The 17,647-nt window shown below is 51.6% G+C and overlaps 1 protein-coding gene across 4 annotated transcripts in view; it reads left to right on the forward strand.

Moving 5' to 3' along the window:
- Phc2 (polyhomeotic homolog 2) overlaps nt 1-17,647 on the forward strand; it is a 107,146-nt gene that overhangs the window by 47,003 nt on the left and 42,496 nt on the right. For 2 of the 4 annotated variants that reach the window (XM_036177749.1, XM_036177750.1), the window contains exons 2-7: nt 8,174-8,407; nt 11,311-11,472; nt 12,402-12,479; nt 13,848-14,012; nt 15,582-15,668; nt 16,617-16,929. In XM_036177749.1, the coding sequence (XP_036033642.1) occupies nt 8,228-8,407; nt 11,311-11,472; nt 12,402-12,479; nt 13,848-14,012; nt 15,582-15,668; nt 16,617-16,929 (985 nt within the window). In that variant the 5' untranslated portion in view covers nt 8,174-8,227. Of the gene's footprint in view, nt 1-8,173; nt 8,408-11,310; nt 11,473-12,401; nt 12,480-13,847; nt 14,013-15,581; nt 15,669-16,601; nt 16,930-17,647 lie in introns of all 4 variants that reach the window. The other 2 variants (XM_036177746.1, XM_036177747.1) reach the window with 1 other exon arrangement.

A 17,647-nucleotide genomic window follows, 5' to 3' on the forward strand; every position in this document is an offset into this window, starting at 1 on the left:
GTAAGATGTGTCAGGGTTGCTCTTCCAGAGGACCCGGGTTCAATTCCCAGCACACACATGGCAGCTCACAACTGTCTATAACTCCTGTTCCAGGGGATCCAATGCCCTCACACAGACATAGATGCAGGCAGAACACCAATGCACATAAAATACAAATAAATAAAAATTTTAAAAGAGAGTAAGATGTATCAGCAGGGCTTCGGGCCTATTTCATCTTCACTCAGCAAGCAACCACTCTTACCAGCCAGCCATAGTGTAAATGGTAATACCGTATAAATGAAAATACCAGTCTCTGCTTGCTGGGAAAACTGGTCTGTAGGCAAATCAAAGATGACGGAGGACTAGTGAGATAGCTCAACAGATAAAGGCCATCACAGGTGAGCACAGGGGTTGGACGGAGACAAACCAGGGCTGGGTTCTAGGAAGAACAGACATTGTTTCTGGCTGGCACGGAGAAGCAGATTCGGACCAGGGAGGTGGGGCATGGGGCGTGGCCTCAGTGGAGGGTAGTGAGAAGTGGAGAGCTGGACCCTGCACCGTGTGGGCACACGAGACTCCTCGGTCAGATCTCTGGCAGCCAGCCCTGTCCCCTTTCTTTATGCAGGCGCTTTTTGATTTTCCTCAGGGGAGACGATGTGTGTTAACTCTGCCCTCTCCTCTCATTCTCTAATCCTTAGCCCCTCTTGGAGGAACTTCATGTGGACCACCTTGTGCACATGGCCATCCCTTTTCCCTCTCTTAGAGCTCTGAGAGTGGCTTCTTACAGTGGTCTTCAGACTTCCGGTGTATCAAAAACCCTACGTGGATGGTGAGGACACAGATTGCTGAACCCCAGTCTTGGAATTTCTGCTTCTCCAGGTCTGAAGTGAGGCCTGGAAGCTGACGTTGTTGGAGAGCTTGCCCAAGGCCGCATTCTGAGAGCCCCAGCAGTGAGACACTTATATTGACAAGACTGTGGTTCACATCTTTGCAACTTTACACAGGCTTCCTTCGACCTTGTCTGGTCATCAGGGTTAAAGTAGGCAGTATACGTTAGTACTTTCTAGAACTGCCATGACCAACAAAGGGTCTGAAAGGGGAGAGCTGTGTCCTCTCCTCTCTGGGGACTGAAGTCTGAGATGGTGTGGTCGTGAGTGGTGCTCCTCTGAGTCCTGACCTTTCCCTGCTTTCCTGTGTGGCTTCCAGTAATGCACTCCGGTCTTTGCCTCTTTTCACCACTCATGTTAGCTGAGGGCCTGAGGGAGCCTGCCCCGCCTCAGAGCGGCGAGACTAAAGCTGCCTGAGCCAAGACAAACCCACCCTCTCACCTCAGTCTCCAGCCTGGCCCAGCAGGGCCTTTGCCGAGTGTATCTACAAATAAGATCAAATCTGGCTCTTTCTTCTCCATGTTCTTCAACAAATCAGCACCAGGTTGGAGTACAAATGCCTGACAGAATCTGCTATTATAAGGTACCAGGAAATAGTCAGACCTCATCAGGAAGACTGATTATATGAACTTAATGCTGCTGTGTTTTCCTATGAAATCATGGTTTGGATTTCTAGAATAGTGGTCTGCTCCAGCTGAGCTTTCTTTACATTTGAATTTACTTGTTTTACTTTTGTTCATTCCCACCCACCCCCATGTGTGTATGTGCTCATGTGTGTATGTGTGTTTGGGTGTATGTGTATGGGCACATGCATGCGTGTAGAGTCCAGATGTCCATGTCAGGGTCTTCCTCAATTGCTTTTCCACTTTATTTTTTAATACAAGGTCTTTCACAGCTTGCTCATTGCATTAGACTAGCTGGCCAGTAAGCCCGGGGATCCTGCAGTCTTTGTACCCCACCACCCATCACTGGGGTGCCCAGGGCATGCTGATACATCCAGCTTCTTAGGTCCTGGGGACCAACTTCTGGTCTTTATGCTCATCCACTGAGCCATCTCCTCAGTCCTCTTTACCTCAGTTTCTAAGAGACAGGACAGGTAGCTGAGGACTGGGGATCAGGAGGGAGTTCTGAGGTCTGTGACTTCACACTGCTACCAGAGCTCTGCGCAGGGTGAGGGTGCAGATGTTCATGCTACAGTGTGGAGGTAGAAGGAGGTCTTCCCTAGCTCCCCGAGTCTAGAGAGCTGAAATCTCTCATGTCTCCTCCCTCAGGAAGAGAGGCGCCCAAGATGAACCTTCATGCTGCCTTTTCAGACTCAACACACAAGCCAATGTGCAGACACCAGGAGCAGCCATTATGGGCTCACTAGACCTCTCACGTCCTGTCAAGCTCTAATTCTGTTAGAAAGCCTCACCCCACTGGACCCATGGGCTCTCCAAGTTTGAAGAGCTCTGTTTCCAGTATCTTTCCCCTCTGCTTCTCTGGGATGCTTTCACAGCCATAATCCACAGCAAATGGATTTCCCTGACCCTGGGGACAAAGGCCTAGTGTTTCCTAGACTTGGCGGTTCCTGAAAGGGCAGAACCATCAGCATCTCCAGCTGCTGGGTCTCAGCCCTGTGGGCGGCCAAGACCTGTAATAAGATCGCTATCCGAGCCAGTTCCAGTCAGCACATCATTCAAAGTGGTCCCTTGCGGTTGGGAGGGAGGATTGACTGAAACAGGAATTGCAGCCTTTGGGGCTCTGGCTCACACAGAACCACACAGTGAGTTGGAACTAGAGAAAAACAGATTTCTAGTTCTGGCTGTCAGCCATTAGTGAAACTGGCTGCGGTTCCCAGCGGGAGTCCGTGAGGGTGGGTGGCCTCAGGAAATAAGGCAGTCGTTAGGAGGAAGAAAAAGGATGAGGTAGGAAGGAAAAGGAAATTGAGTAGGAGTGGATAAATGTTAAAGCATAGATGCTGTGAAATTTGCGGACTCAGATTTCTCATGCGGCCGGCAGGCCTTGACGAGAGTCCACAGACAGACATGTCAGGACCCTAGCTAACACTCCGGGAAGGCTCCCCCTCTTCCCGCCTGCCCAGAGCTTTGAGGCAGAAAGGAGATGTGAGTGAGGAGATATGACAGCTTTGTCACACAGACTGTAGAAGCTGGAAAGCTGCTGTGGTGTTCCACACTTGATGAATTCTTTTCCAAATTCGAGATCCAAATTGTATGAGGAGACCAGCTCGCTTCTGGTTTCCCATCAGGGTGAGCTCCTGCCCTCTGGCTGCGTAGGTCCAGTTACCATGGCTGGCTGGGAATGCCTCCCCAGGTCTTGGAGGAGAGTCCAAGCCATGTCACCATGAGTAAGTCACTTTCTTCCTCAGAAACTAGGCCTCAGTTTTTGCTTAGAAAAAACAAGGGAATGTGTGGTGATGTCTGATTTCTTGAACTGGTTGATGTAGTAATCTCTGTTACTTTTCTCTCATGTTCTGACATGGACTGGTCCTGGTGTTACTGAAACAGTGAGGCCACCAGGGTCTATGCAGCTGGACAGTGGGGAATAAGTTATTGCTTAACAGTTACAGAAATAGATGGGGACGGTGGCTACTCGTTGTGAGTGTGGTCAGGGTTTCTGCACACTTTGGAAGGCGGTGCTCAGAGCAGTCTGGCCTTCCTTTCCCTGTCCTGTGCATGAGTGGTCAGCAGAGACCAAGGAGAGCTAGCAGCCTGGGAAGACAGCTGTACCTACTAAAGCAGGAGCTAGGACAGAGGGAGCCAGAGAGACAGAGCAGCACCAGTGAGCATGCGCTGTCTAGGGAGCGAGCAAGTGTGTGTGGATGGGAGAAGTGTGTTTGATCCTAGAGGAGAGAGGAGGCTGACCAGTAAAGGGTGCCGTCCGAGAGAACCAGAGGGAGGTCAGTCAGGGGGCAGAGGGGCTGGAGAAAGCATGAAGATCAAGATTAGCGGGGGAGGGCCCATTAGTGGGCTGAGAGCTGGGCAGTAGCCATCCATAGGGAAAAGCAGGGATGAAGGAGCAAGCTTTATTCCAGAGATCACAAGGAGGAGTGTGTGTAGGCAGAGGACACAGGGGACCGGGTGCAGCCACAGAAAAGTGGGTAAGGGAGGGCGAATGTGAGCATGGATCTAACAGGGCAGAGAGCAAAGCCAAGTGAGACAGAGGAGCTGGAGGAGAGAACCTACAAGCAAGGCAAACAGAGAAGGTACGGGCGCTGGCCAGCCATGGAGGGAGACAGCTGGGTCCCTGGTAACTCAGGGAAGTCCTGCATGGGAGCTGGGCTGTTCTTAGTGGCAGCATTTCCACAGAGGAATGCCACCACTAGCCTTTGTCAACAAGGCTTGAGTACATACTCCACAGTACCTGCTCAACTAAAAGCAAAGACTAGAAGCTAACCAGGTCCCCCAGGACCTGGACATCCTCTCCTCCTCAGTGGCTGCCTGTTTCCCATTTGACTTCTCCCAAAGGCTTCGGCTGAGATGTCTTAAGAGTAGGAGCTGCATCCCAGTTTGGGTCAACATTTAGGAGAAGGGAGATGAGGAACCTGCTGGGCAGCCTGTGTTAGAGTGAGCTGCCATTTACTGGTGTGTTTAAGATCACAGCAGTGGGTTGGGGAGATGAGGGAGGTGGGGAGATGAGAGGGTTCATCAGGTGAAGCCTAATGACCCGAACTCAGATCCCCAGGACATGAAAAAAGAACTGTCTGTAACTTGGCCTGTGGGAGTGGGAGACAGGGAATTCCTGGAGCAATCTGGCTAGCCAAACTAGCCAAAACAGTGAGAGCTCTTGCCTCAGTGTGTAAGGTGAAGAGAAATGAGGAAGACACCCGCGTCACCCTCGGGCCTCCATGCTGGAACATGGACATGCATTTAGGCCCACCACACGCATGCATCCACAAATTAATTAATTTAAAGAAAATGTAAGTTACAGTTGACAGCTAGTGTTTCAGTTTCCACAAGGCCAGGAACAGTGCTTCACATGCTTTGCGTCAGTCTGGACTCCTGTTCCTGGATCACAGATCAGGTAGATCTCAACAGAGCCAGGCACAGGAACTACACTGACTTAACTATACCACTGACTCTTGCATCTCCCTTATCATCATCCACAAGCATTCTTATCGAGTGAGTCGTCATTGTGAGGCCTGGCTGCAGTGCAGGTCAGGGCAGAGGAAGGAATTCATGGACAAGGGCCCCTCGGCAGTAAAAACAGATAAGCCTCGGGAATAATCTGCTCGGTTGACCCAGGCCACAGGCACAGTATGCGACAGGTACTTGGCCTTGGAAGACAGAACATCCACTTGCAATCTGCGAGTGGCTCTGGCTTCCCTTCCCAACCCCCAACGTTCCTGCCTTTTGACCTTCACATATACTGAGGGAGGGGGTTATCCACGTATGTGGGGTCCAGAGGTTGACATCAGGTGTCAATTACTCTATCTACCTTACGTATAGAGGCTGGTCTCTCGCTGTACCTGGAGCTCAGATTTACCTAGTCTGGCTATCCAACTTGCTTTAGGGGTCTCCTGTCTCAGCCTCTCAAGCTCCAGGGTTACAGGCAGCCTATCATACCCATCTGGCTTTATGTGGGTGCTGGATCCAAACTCTGGTCTTCATGCTTGCCCAGCGAGCACTTAACCACTGAGCCATCTCTCCAGCTGCCTCCCCAGATAAGGTTTTTGGGGTTTGTTTGGTTTGGCTTTTGCCCATGGTAAAACCACTCAGTCTGAAGAAGGTGACATGAGGAATGTCATCCTCGGACTGAGAGAAGACATTAACATCTGTTTCGATCCTTTACACAAAAATCAATGTTTTCATTCATATGAAAAATCCTTTTTTGGGGGGGGTATAGTTGAAGAGTTTCTCTCCGGGTCCCACCAAACCCCTGTAGTCCTGCAGCCCATTTATAAAATAAACACACAGACGCTTATATTATTTAAACTGTTTGGCCTAATGGCTCAGGCTTCTAGCTAGCTGTTCTTATATCTTAAATTAACCCATTTCTATTAATCTATACTTTGCCACATGGCTCATGGCTTACCAGTTGACCTTACATCTTCCTTTGCATGGTGGCGGCTGGCAGTGTCTCTCCTCCAGCCTTCCACCTCCCAGAATTCTCTTCTCTCTTGTCCCGTCTATACTTCCTGCCTGGCCATTGGCCAAACAGCATTTTATTTATACAGAGCGATATCCACAGCAGGGGGGTTGTTTTTGTTTTTGTTTTTGTTTGGTTTGGTTTGATTTTTCAATACAGGGTTTCTCTGTGTAGCTTTGAGCCTTTCCTGGATCTTGCTCTGTAGACCAGGCTGGCCTTGAACTCACAGAGATCCACCTGCCTCTGGCTCCCAAGTGCTGGGATTAAAGGCATGCACCACCACCACCTGGCGAAAAATCCTATTTTCTTTAAGTAATTTGGTGTCATCTACAAGGAGACAGTTGAATGTCTATGGTGGTGATACACAAACAAGGTGTGTGTGTGTGTGTGTGTGTGTGTGTGTGTGTGTGTGTGTGTATAAAGAATGGAAGGAAAGGGATTGGGAAGAGCATGAAAAATTAAAAGAAGGACTCAAACTCATATTCGATGTGCCTTTCCCACCATGCTTTACTTTTTTCTCAGGCTCTCTCCATCCAGGCAGTGGGCCTGTGGGTGAGGAGAGCATACGTCTGGACCCTGAATGGCCTCAATGGCCTCTGACGAGTGTCTAGTGCTCCCTCTTGGCTAGGACAACAGATTCCTAGAGTCTCCACCACTAACATCTTAAGAGAAGTGTCATCTGTTGGAGCCAGACAGTGGGAACCAGAAGGGGGACAGGATTAACAACCCCTGCCCCTATAGCAGCTAGGGTGACACTCAGTAGGTGACAGACAGCTTGCTGGTCACTTTGCATGGCATTTTACTTTGTGTTTCATGGATTAACATTAACATTTGACAGGTTCAGAAACAGGCAGACAAGTGTCCTGAGTATGGTCCCCAACTAGAAACTGGCCAAACCAAGACTGAGACCGTAGTCCTTCACATCTTCAAAGGCAGGGCATTTTAGTCAGCCGCTCCAGGTAGCAGCTGCTCCACTTGGAGGTCCCAGAGCACTCTGGGAGGACACAAAGCAGAGACTGCGAAAACTGAGCTCTTTGGCCTGTGAAAAGAAAAGCAAAGTAACTATTTCCATTATTTCCTCACCTCCTGACCTCCTCTTCTCTCACTCTGTTCCCTAGAGAGTTTTAAGCACGCTTTCTTCATGGCCTGGCCTGTGTATATCTGGTGTAAGTTCTGGTATTCAGTTTATCCGTCTCAAAGACATAGAGGTTGGTGGGATGTGGGGTAGTCCCTACCAGGAAGAACACACCAGAAACCCTCCTCCATTGCTAGTTTTATCTTTTCTGACAGAAGACTCATACCTAGGCTTTAGACCAGTCACACCTTGATTTCAAAACCCCCTAAAGGACCCAACTTGGCTCTGTTCAGAGCTGGACATGGGGCTGCATGCCCATAATCCCAGCATTGAGATGGCAGAGACGGGAGGATTGCAAGTTTGAGGCCAGCAGTGGGCTACATAGCAAGATCCTGTCTCTAAAAGCCAAACCAAAATTAAACAAAACCCCTGAGTTGATAAGTGGCCCCGTGGCAGCCTGCTTGGAAAGCTGGTGTGTGTCTGTCCAGTCTCACCTGCTAATCCTCAGGAGAACAGTTCTCAGACTGCCCACCCAGATGTTTAAGTCCCTTACAAAACTGCATGTAACCTATGTACATCCCACCATGTTATTGGTGAAATTATTAAGGCCACTCCACGTAGTTAAAAGGGAGGTTTATTTTGTAGGGTAACTTACAAATGAAGGGGTAGGTTGCAGGGTCTGGCAAAGGTATAGCACAGTCCGGTGGTGGTCTCTGGAGAACTCTGCTCGGTCTACCTCCTGCGTCCAGCGTCCCCGAACCAAGAGAGCGACCTCCTCTTGATCCTCGGTCTTCTGCTCCCTCCTCTGCCCCGCCTTGTGGGCGTGATCATTACTGAAGCCTCAATGGGGGTTGGAACTTCCAGGCCAATGCTGGGATGGCTATCCACTACACCATCTGTTTTCAATAAGCTCTAGATGTCTTCTACAACCTAGCAAGATAGGAGTTCTAAGTAGGTTGTACTGTGTTATCTGGGGACTAACAAGAAAAGGATCCGTATGTTTCATGTAGACACAGTTTTTCCAAGTGTTTTCCATCCTAGGTGACTGAATTCACAGATCCAGAAGCCGGGGCACAGAGGGCCAAATGCTTGTGTATGTGTGACAAACATTTGCTCACTCTCATCCCTCTCCCTTCCTCCCTAGCATCCACCTGCTCTTCTGCTGCCTGAGCGCCCTGACTGTGCCACCTCATAGGCCATGGAGAATGAGCTGCCAGTCCCCCACACATCCAGCCGTGCCGGCGTCACCAGCAACACCAGTGGGACGAGTAGTAGCAGTGGCTGCAGCAGCAGCAGCAGCAGTGGTGGTGGCAGCGGCCGCCCCACTGCACCCCAGATTTCTGTGTACAGTGGTATTCCTGACCGGCAGACTGTGCAGGTAAAATCCTAACTAGCCCGGGCTTATATCCCTTCATTGACAAGGCTGCCCACAAGGAGAGCTGCCATGGGTAGCTCTGGTGGGGTAGCCGAGGAAAAAGGAGTGGGTCAGTGGATGCATACTTGTGCATGACTGAAAGAGGGGCAGTGATGCACATGGGTCCACACACAAGTTGAGAGAGAGAACTTAGATCAGAAAAGCCCCGTCTCCCCTGAGGGAGGCGAGGATGTTGTCTGTGCAGACCAGATGTGTGAAAGCAAAGGGCAGACAAGAGAAACAGAGCAGCGTGACTGGGAGCCACTCATTGACAAGCCAGACTGCTCGTCCTAGTGGTATTACCACTTAAAGAACAAACCTGGGGAGGCGACGAAGACGACAGCGCCATGGTGAAGAGCCTGCCACGTGAGCGTGAAGACCTGAGCTTGGGTCCCCAGAGCCCACTTTAAGAAAACTCTGGAGTAGCAGAGCTTCTGCGGGATGGAGACAGGTGGACTCTTGGAGCTCATTGGCTGGCCACCTAGCCTAACCAGTGAACTCCAGAAGTGAGAGGCCCTGTCTCAGAAGGGGAGAAAACGGTTGAGAGTGATCCAGTCACCTGATGTCAACCCCTGGTCTCCACATACACATTCACATTCACACACACACACACACACACACACACACACACACACACATGCACAATACACATACACTCAAACATACACAATATAGACACATACACAATAAACACACACTCAAACATATACATGCACACACACACAGTACACACACTCACATATACACAAGCACACACAATACACATACACTTATGCACACACTCAAACGTACACATGCACACACAATACACACACATACACAACACACATACACATGCACACACACACATACACACATATTTAAGATTTTCAAAGTCAGGTGGCCGCAGACAATTCTTAGTCTTTGAGGCTCTATCACTTCTTCCCTAGTTTGCCAAGTGCTATCTGTGAGACTCTCCAGGGAGCTAGACACAGTCCCCAAGTGTACCTGTGATCATGAATACCACGTCATGTCATGTACCTGGCACTATGCTTACATATCAGTCTTTGTTGTTATTTTGAGCCAGGGTCTCACTCTATCCCAGACTGACCTGGAACTCACTGTTCAGCCCAGGCTGGCCTAGAATTCCTGGTGATCCTCCTGCCTCAGCCTCTCAATGCTGGGATTACAGGAGCGAACTGCCGTGGCTGACCACGTATGTCTTCAGTTGTAAGAATGGCTGTTTTTAGGCACACTTGACAAAACAAAGTCTCAGAGGAGGTCATGACTTACCGACGTAACTCTCCAGAAACCTAAAGCAGATAGCATTTGCCATTTGGTGTTATTCACAATGGTATCTGTTGGAGCATCCTTGCAAATAGGGCGGGTTAGAGAAACCGCAACTGAGAAATATTTACTTTAAGTAACTCTGCTGGTCCGGTTTGGATAAACCAGACAAGTGACCTCATGCTGTATTGGTCTCAGGTCCAGAAGAGAGAGTGGGGGAGAAGCCACAGCAGAAAGTGGGAAGCCTGGGAATTCTGTTGTAGAGCAGGCCACACACTCTGGAGGTCCTCTCTCCCAGTTCTCTCAGCTTCACACTTAATCAAGCTGCCTTTCCTGTTCCCACCGCTGTTCCAGCCCAGCCCCTTCCCCTGCCCTTCCTTCACAGGAACCTTAGCTCTAGTGTTCAGCATCTGAGTCACATGTACCCCTCCTGCCACTCACCAGAACTCTGGCAAAGGCAGTTGGGGTTTCTGCTCTCATGGGTCTCTGCATTCAGCACCCCCGCAGAAGCACTGGGGTTGCTCCAGACTCCAGTTCAAGTCCCCATGCCGAGGAGGAGCCAGAGTCTCAGGCACTGCTGGGGGAAGCAGGCCAGTGAGGGAGGAAGAACAAAATGACTCTGAGGACTCTGAGGACGATGGGATCGAAAGGATGGCATTCATATGTGCAGGGTCTCGGGGTAGAGCGCACTGACGCAGAGAGGGGTCGGGGAAATGCGTACTTTGGAGCACAGGGTTCTGGGAGACACCAGAGCCCATGGAGGATCTGTCACATCAGCCTGCTGGAACAGAACCCACAAATCCAAGCCCAGAGCCCTGGAGCCACTTCGGAGAGATCCTCACCAGAGATTGCCAGTTAGCTGCTGGTGGGGACCAGAGACTGGGGGGCTGGGGGAAAGATAGGATCAGTGCAGGGAAGCCAACAAGGGAGGGAAATGTCTGAGTCTTTTTAGTTCTGGGGCTGAGCAAGGAACAAAGCCTTTTACAGACTGCTGCTCGGGAGGCAGTGCCTACCAAAAAAAAAAAAAAAGACCGAGAAAAGGAGAGAAGAGATGAGGGAGAGAAGAGTCAAGGCCATGTCTCCTCTGTGGTGTGGGCATGCCCCTAGAGGCCATGAAACCTTTCCCAGGCACTGGCAGGATTCTCGGGGAGGGCTGAGGGCAGAACCTGGGAGGGGCTCCAGCTTGGTCTTCTAGGGAGACAGTAGCCTTCACGTTAGTAATTTTCCCGGTTCCCAATAACCCTTAAGATCCACCTCTTCTTCCCAGCCCCTTCTGCTTGTGATCTTGAGTGTGAGGTTTCAGATAAGGGAGGAGTGTCTACCAAGCCTGACATGGGAGAAAGCTGTGTTTCCCAAGGAGTGGGCTGAGCACTGGGGTACTTACTGGCAACTAAGGCAGAGCACCCCTGTCAGGCAGGAGCTGGTGTCCGACAGATGAGATGGGCAGGTGTAAAATGGAGAATGTCTCTGTCCCATGCATGGGGAGTGACTGGGGTCCTTCTCTGGGCAGCCGGGATTGAGAAGGCAGGACTGCAGCGGGGACACACTGTGTGGCCAGTTGATACTCCTGTCCCCTCCCTTCCCCGTCCCACACTTCTCAGGTGATCCAGCAGGCCCTGCACAGGCAGCCCAGCACGGCGGCGCAGTACCTGCAACAGATGTATGCTGCACAGCAGCAGCACCTCATGCTGCAGACAGCGGCCTTGCAGCAGCAACACCACCTGAGCAGTGCACAGCTCCAGAGCCTGGCAGCTGTGCAGCAGGTAAGTGACAGGGGTCGCCCTGGTGCCCAGGCTCTTTTGGAATCTAGGTTGTAATATGGGAGTGATCCAAGAGGAAACAAGTCATATCACCTTGCCTCCCCAGTTCTTCTCAGAGTCCCCACAAAGCCCCCAAGAAGCAGGTACTGTCATCATGTGTCCTTTAGCAGATGAGAAACAGACACCAAGGCCTCCTGCTGGTGAGTGGGATGTCTGGGTTCTCACCTGCCGGCCCAGGAAGTGCTGGGTGAGCCCATTCAGTGACTTACCCAGCAAGCCTGCCTATCTGCTGATGCTCTCTCCTTGTACTATGGGAGACATACGTTCATTGGTAGATCCATCCCTTCACCTAACGCAGTGTTTTATGTACCTTCTGTGTTCGCCATTAATGTCAGGCACAGTGTGCTGTGGACCCTGTCTCCTTGGTGCAAGAAAGTAAGCTCTTCCTTTATCTATGCCGCAAGGAGAATGAATGGGCTGCTGCAAGGCCAGGAGGCTGCCCCTGCATTAGCTGGTCAGGGAAGCTCTCTCTGCTGGAGGAACACTGAGGCTGACACTTCAGTCCTAGAGGCATTTGGCCGGAGAAGAGGGACAGGGTGTACATTCCAGTGTGCAGAACTCTCATGTGGTGCCATGGACCCCAAGGATGGAATGGGTCAGGTGGAGGCTGCAGAGGGCTGGAATTGGTTGCTAAGCAGTGGTGATGGCCAACTGTCAGTGATCTCAGTGGCCCCTCCCAGTGGATTTGGTTCTTTCTGTTCCTTTATGAGAGAAGAGGCCAGGACCATGCTGAAGGCCCACGTGGATGAGGAAAATGGGGTTAGGCCCTAGGGGCTGCTCTCCTGACCACTGTCCAGAGCACTTCCTGGAAAAAAGGGCCCATGAGTGAGTGAGGTGGAAGGCACTAGTGACCAGAGTGTGTTCTTTTCTAGGCAAGCCTGGTGGCCAACAGACAAGGAAGTACTTCCGGCAGCAGTGTGTCCTCACAGGCTCCCACCCAGTCTCCTTCAGTGAGTAGGGCATGGGAATGGCAGGCAGAGTCCACACCCATAGACTGGCTCCTGCCTAAGATGTTCCCTAGTTCCTGGATCTACTTGAGGGGAATCCCTCTTGTATAATATTAGAGGGACCAGCCTCAATATTCTACATCCCAGGGGCTCAGGAGAGAGAACTACTAACGGCGAGGAGTATTTTCGGGAAATAGAATCTCAGCACACCGAGCTCTGTAGTCCACTTGCTTTAATTCCTCTGGCATAACATCCTATCTACACAGCTTCAGTTCTGTTCTCATGCCTAGCTCCTTTCTTGCCTGATTTCTCTCTATACTTATCTACTGCTCCCTCTAAGTTCTATCTTAATTCTCTCGTCTTAATTCTGCCTCATCTAGGTCCTTTTTAGCTTGTTCTTACCCAGCTAGCACTTCCCCATCTGGCTCTTCCTCATCTTCCATCTCGTTCCTCTAGTACTCTCTTCTAGCCCTTCAATCTAGTTCTTCCCCATCTCAGTTTGTTCCTCTCAATTTCTTACCCATCTAGTTCTTCCATTCTCTTTTCTCTTCTCTGTTCCGTGCCCTGGAAGTCCCGGTATAAGAAGGGAGGGTCCAAGCTACATTGTGTAAAGCTATTACTTAATATCCATCTGACCTAGGCGGTGTCCCCTTGTGGAATTTACCTTAAGTCAGGAGACTTGTATGTGGGCTGCTATCACTGTTAGTCCTGGGAAGTTGGGTGCCCACCTGGGCGGTGTTTCCTGTAGTCCTTGAAAGTGGCTAAGGGAGATATCTGATTCCTTTCTTCAGGCTGTTCTCCAAATACCTGGAATGTGGATGTCCAGGGAGTGATCAGTCCACACTGTTAGCCCTTCTTAGGGAAAAGTCAATTGGGAAAACTATGAAGGCACACATGATTTTCATAACAGAAGACAGCTGATATATAACAAGCCAAGTAACACCAAAAACTCCTTGGGATTTGGCTTCCTCTGGAGGAATTCCCTGATTCCTCCAGGTAGTGACTTTGCCATAACCAGCTGAGTTCTTATGATATACTCCTGTGGCCCGCAGCAAATCCCTAGCCATGTGGGGTCACAGCTAGAATCTGTTGCTCTTGCCAGGAAAAAAAAATCACATGCTCTTTGTGGCTCCAATAGTAACACCCCGTGATCCTCCTGATGCAAGGCTCTGTGCTAACTCTGGGCTTGCACCAGAGGGTGTGTCCAAGTCAGCTAAGGGCCAGAGTTAGAGGAACTACCCAGAGCCAAGGGCAAGAGTTGGTCCTAAAGGATGCAGCATAGACCACAGAACAGAAGAGGGAGGCAAGAAATGGAGGGACACCATTCACCCCAGGCCCCCCGTTTCCTAATATGTACGTCTTTCTCACCAGCTCAACCTGGCAGCATCCCCTGCAACAGCCCAGCTCATCAACAGGGCGCAGAGTGTCAATTCTGCCACAGCCTCGGGCCTTGCCCAGCAGGCCGTGCTCCTGGGCAACACGTCCTCTCCTGCCCTGACTGCCAGCCAAGCACAGATGTACCTCAGAGCACAGATGGTGAGTCTGCACAGCCTGAGTGTCCTCCTGGACGTCGGGGACACAGTCAGGAAAGGTGGAAGCTGGGAGATTAGAGAAGGGAGCAGAGAATGCTGGGAACCAGGAGCATGAGGAAGGGGTAGAAGAAGCCCAGAGGACTGAGTGGGAGGCCACAGGGCTCAGAAAGGGTCATGTCCAAGACAGAGCCAGGGAAAGTCACCCCAGTGTCTCCCTTTCCTCCCTTCTCAGAACTAAGTAGACAGTGCAGGATGTGTGCCCAGATGATGCCTAGAACTCAAAGATGAGGAGACAGAGATGGGCTGGGTCCCATGACAGCCCTCTAGCCTGGGGCCTCTCAGCTTGCCCCATTCTAGTTAGGGCCAGGTGAGTTTATTTGTGCAGAACATACCAGGGCTGGCACGGGCATGCCTGGAATTGCTCCTTCCTATTTGCCCCTAAGGGGTCCTTAGGTCTACAGCGGCAGACTGAGAAGTAATCACGTAACTGTGGTGGGCTCTAATCGACAAGTCTTAGCTTGTGCCAAAGAGTGGGTTCTCTCTTTCACCCCTGGACACATCACTCTGAAGACAGTGCAGTCCCACCCTGCCTTTGCTGTTACAGCCTGAGCATCACACTCAGAGTTTTTCTTCCTACACATTTCTTCCGGGTCCCCAGCTTATCACTGCAGGTACTTTCTCCTTCCCAGGCAGTGCCTCAGACAGCATATGATGGACTTCCATGTCCCCAGCCAACTGGCAGCCACACTTCACCTCACTCAATGTCCCACCAGGGTCCTGATGCCCACCTGCTGTCCCCTAAGAGCAGTATACATGGAGGGAATGAGCCAGGAGGCATCACCATTGAGCTGAAGGAAGGGGAAGCCCCCCATCCCCCCACACTCCCACACCCCCACACCCCCACACCCCGCTCCAAACACCAGTTTATCCACATACACAGAGACAGCCACACTGAGGTCAAGATGCCAGCCAGTGATGCTGGCTCATCACCTGCCCCTCCAGACAAGGAGCAGTCACCACAGAGCCAGGCCATCTCCTTCCTCTGCTGTTGCTGCTTCTAAGCTCCCTTCCCCACCCCTGCTGAATCAAAACTTGACTAGAAAGTGACCACTGCGCATCTCTGATTCAGCCCTTTCTGAAAGAGAAGCTTGTTCTGGTGTAGCCCTGGGGTCAGAGGTAGCTTAGACCTGGGAAATGGGCCTGTGACAGCGCCAAGTTTCCTACCCACCAGGATGTTGAGGAGACAGTGGCTTGAGATGCCCTGGGAACATTCAGGGTCCCTCCCAATGAGGCCCTCACAGAGGGCTCTTGCACCCTACCTCACTGTCTGGCTTGGTTGGTCACAACCCAAGCCTTTTAAGGTGTTCGGTTTCCCTGGGCTTCCTGCCTTCTCCTGGCTTGTGCCCTGCTTGCCTACCTGTCTTCACATCTGTTCCCTGACTAAACTGCTCTACCCTGTGGCGGCTGAGCCCACTCTGGGCAGGCGCCTCACTTCCTGTGGTTTCAGGCCCAGCCAGGTAACTTGGTGCAGGGAGCTAGAAGCCTAGGCCGTACTGTTCCTTTGTCCCCTCAGCTCATCTTCACGCCCACGGCCACCGTCGCTACTGTACAGCCTGAGCTCAGCACTGGCTCCCCCGCTCGGCCCCCTACCCCAGCCCAGGTGAGGATCCCGGGCTTGTGGGAGGGAAGGGGTGGACAGCTCTTAGAGTGGTAGGAGGTTGGCTACAGGTAGCCCTGGGGATGCCGGCAGTGGTGGGACTCTTCTAGGAAGTAGGTTTAAACAACAAACAAATAGACAACCTGGACTCACTCCTTAGTTCCTATCCAGCTGGCCTCGGCACCTCTGAATATAGTTAGACAGCAGAGGGCAGTGTGCTGAGGCTTTCAGGAGCCAGCTCTGAGGGGGACCAGGGGTAGGAGCACACTGAGAGAAAGAACAGGATAGGTCCTGGCCTCCTGCCTTCTGCTGCAGCACATGGATGCTATGGTGTGTGAGAAGCATGTGGGACGCTGAGAATGTACCTCTTACTCCACCTCCCCACCCCATCTCCAGAACGGGGACCAAGCTCAAGGGTTGGAGAAGCTAGGTTAAGAATCCTGCACTACCTTGCTATGTCCAGCAGAGGGCACCAGGGACTGGACTGAATAAATGTCTTGGAAATGCCCTGATTGTGAGGACAAGCCGATCCTTTGCTTGGCTGTCATTTCTGTCCCGTTTTTTCCCATGCCATGCCTCACCTTAGTGGGGTGCAGCCAATTCTGATAGTATCAGGAGGAGGGGAAGTAACAGAGGAATGATGCTGGCCTCTGAGTCCCTGTCTGCCCCAGCTGGGCAAAGTTCAGTTCTGATCACTAGCCATATTTCCTATGTTCTTTACAAACTCCACCTGCTCCTGGTTCCTCCTTCAGCCCCTAACTGCCCCCCACCCCGCGTGCGTCTCTGTTACTATCTGTTTTTCTGTCTGTGTCTCTCTCTTGTGTGCTCCTTTTACAACCAACCCCCTTTTGTGTTTGACTAGGCCAGGACCCACCCTCACTTCCTCTTGCTTGTGCATTGGTATAGTTCCTACCTGCCTTCTGTGGGCTCTCATAGGCCCCTGTTTTTCAGGTGCAGAACCTGACCCTACGAACACAGCAGACACCAGCGGCAGCGACCTCAGGCCCTACCCCCACCCAGCCTGTCCTGCCCAGCTTGGCCCTGAAACCCACAGCCAGCAGTAGCCAGCCTCTACCTGCCCCACCACAGAGCAGAAACACGGCTCAGGGTTCCCCTGCAGGTGCCAAGCCTGCCATAACTGACAGTGTGGCGGAGCCACTCAAGAAAGGAGACTGTGACAGCAGCGTGTCAGGGAACATGGAGGGCCGGCCTGGGCTTGGTCGGACAGTTCCTGCTGTGGCTACTCACCCCCTCATAGCACCAGGTAAGGCCCCAGGAAGATGAAATCTGGGTTGTGGATCAAGAGGACCTTCCAAACCTTCCTTCCGTGTGCACTAAGACGCCAGCCTCTCCCTGTCCTCTCCCAATCCTGGGGGGTTTGCCGACTCCAGGCTCCGTTTCATGCTTAGTCTGACTGTAAGGAAGGGAGCCACATCAGTGAAGATAAGCCAGTCCTTCTCAATGACACAGCCCAGCTCTGGGAGCTAGTCACAGCCCTGACTGGATGGATTGGGAGGCTGGGCTATTGAAATTCCCGAAGTTAGTGAAAGGAACATGACTGGCCAGAGCTTGTAAGAGCCACGTGGGCAGAGGGGAGACAGGAAGTTGACTCTCTCGTCCTTCAGCGGTCCTCAGCTAACTAATGTGTGCCAGGCACGCCACCTCTCCTGAGTGTGCCAAGGCCAGGCAGGTCACAGAGGGTGGCATTGTAGCCAGTTCTGTGTCTGAGCTCTGAGTGTGGAGGGACCGCCTTGCCTGGAGGAGGGGAGCTGGAAAAGCTTGCCAGGGATCCCCACACTTGAGAGTAAATCTAGAAGATTGAAAAACAAATGAGGTCATTGTTTGTGGGGCACACTCTGCAAATGGGAATGAAACAATGTTCTCAGGCTAGCCTCCTTCCCTGACCACTAAGCCTCCCAACACTGACTGTTACAGCCGGTCTTTAATGAGGAGATCTACCAAGAGCCTGGAAGCAGACTTCC

Source organism: Onychomys torridus, chromosome 2 (assembly GCF_903995425.1).
Source record: "Onychomys torridus chromosome 2, mOncTor1.1, whole genome shotgun sequence".
NCBI classification, from domain to species: domain Eukaryota; kingdom Metazoa; phylum Chordata; class Mammalia; order Rodentia; family Cricetidae; genus Onychomys; species Onychomys torridus.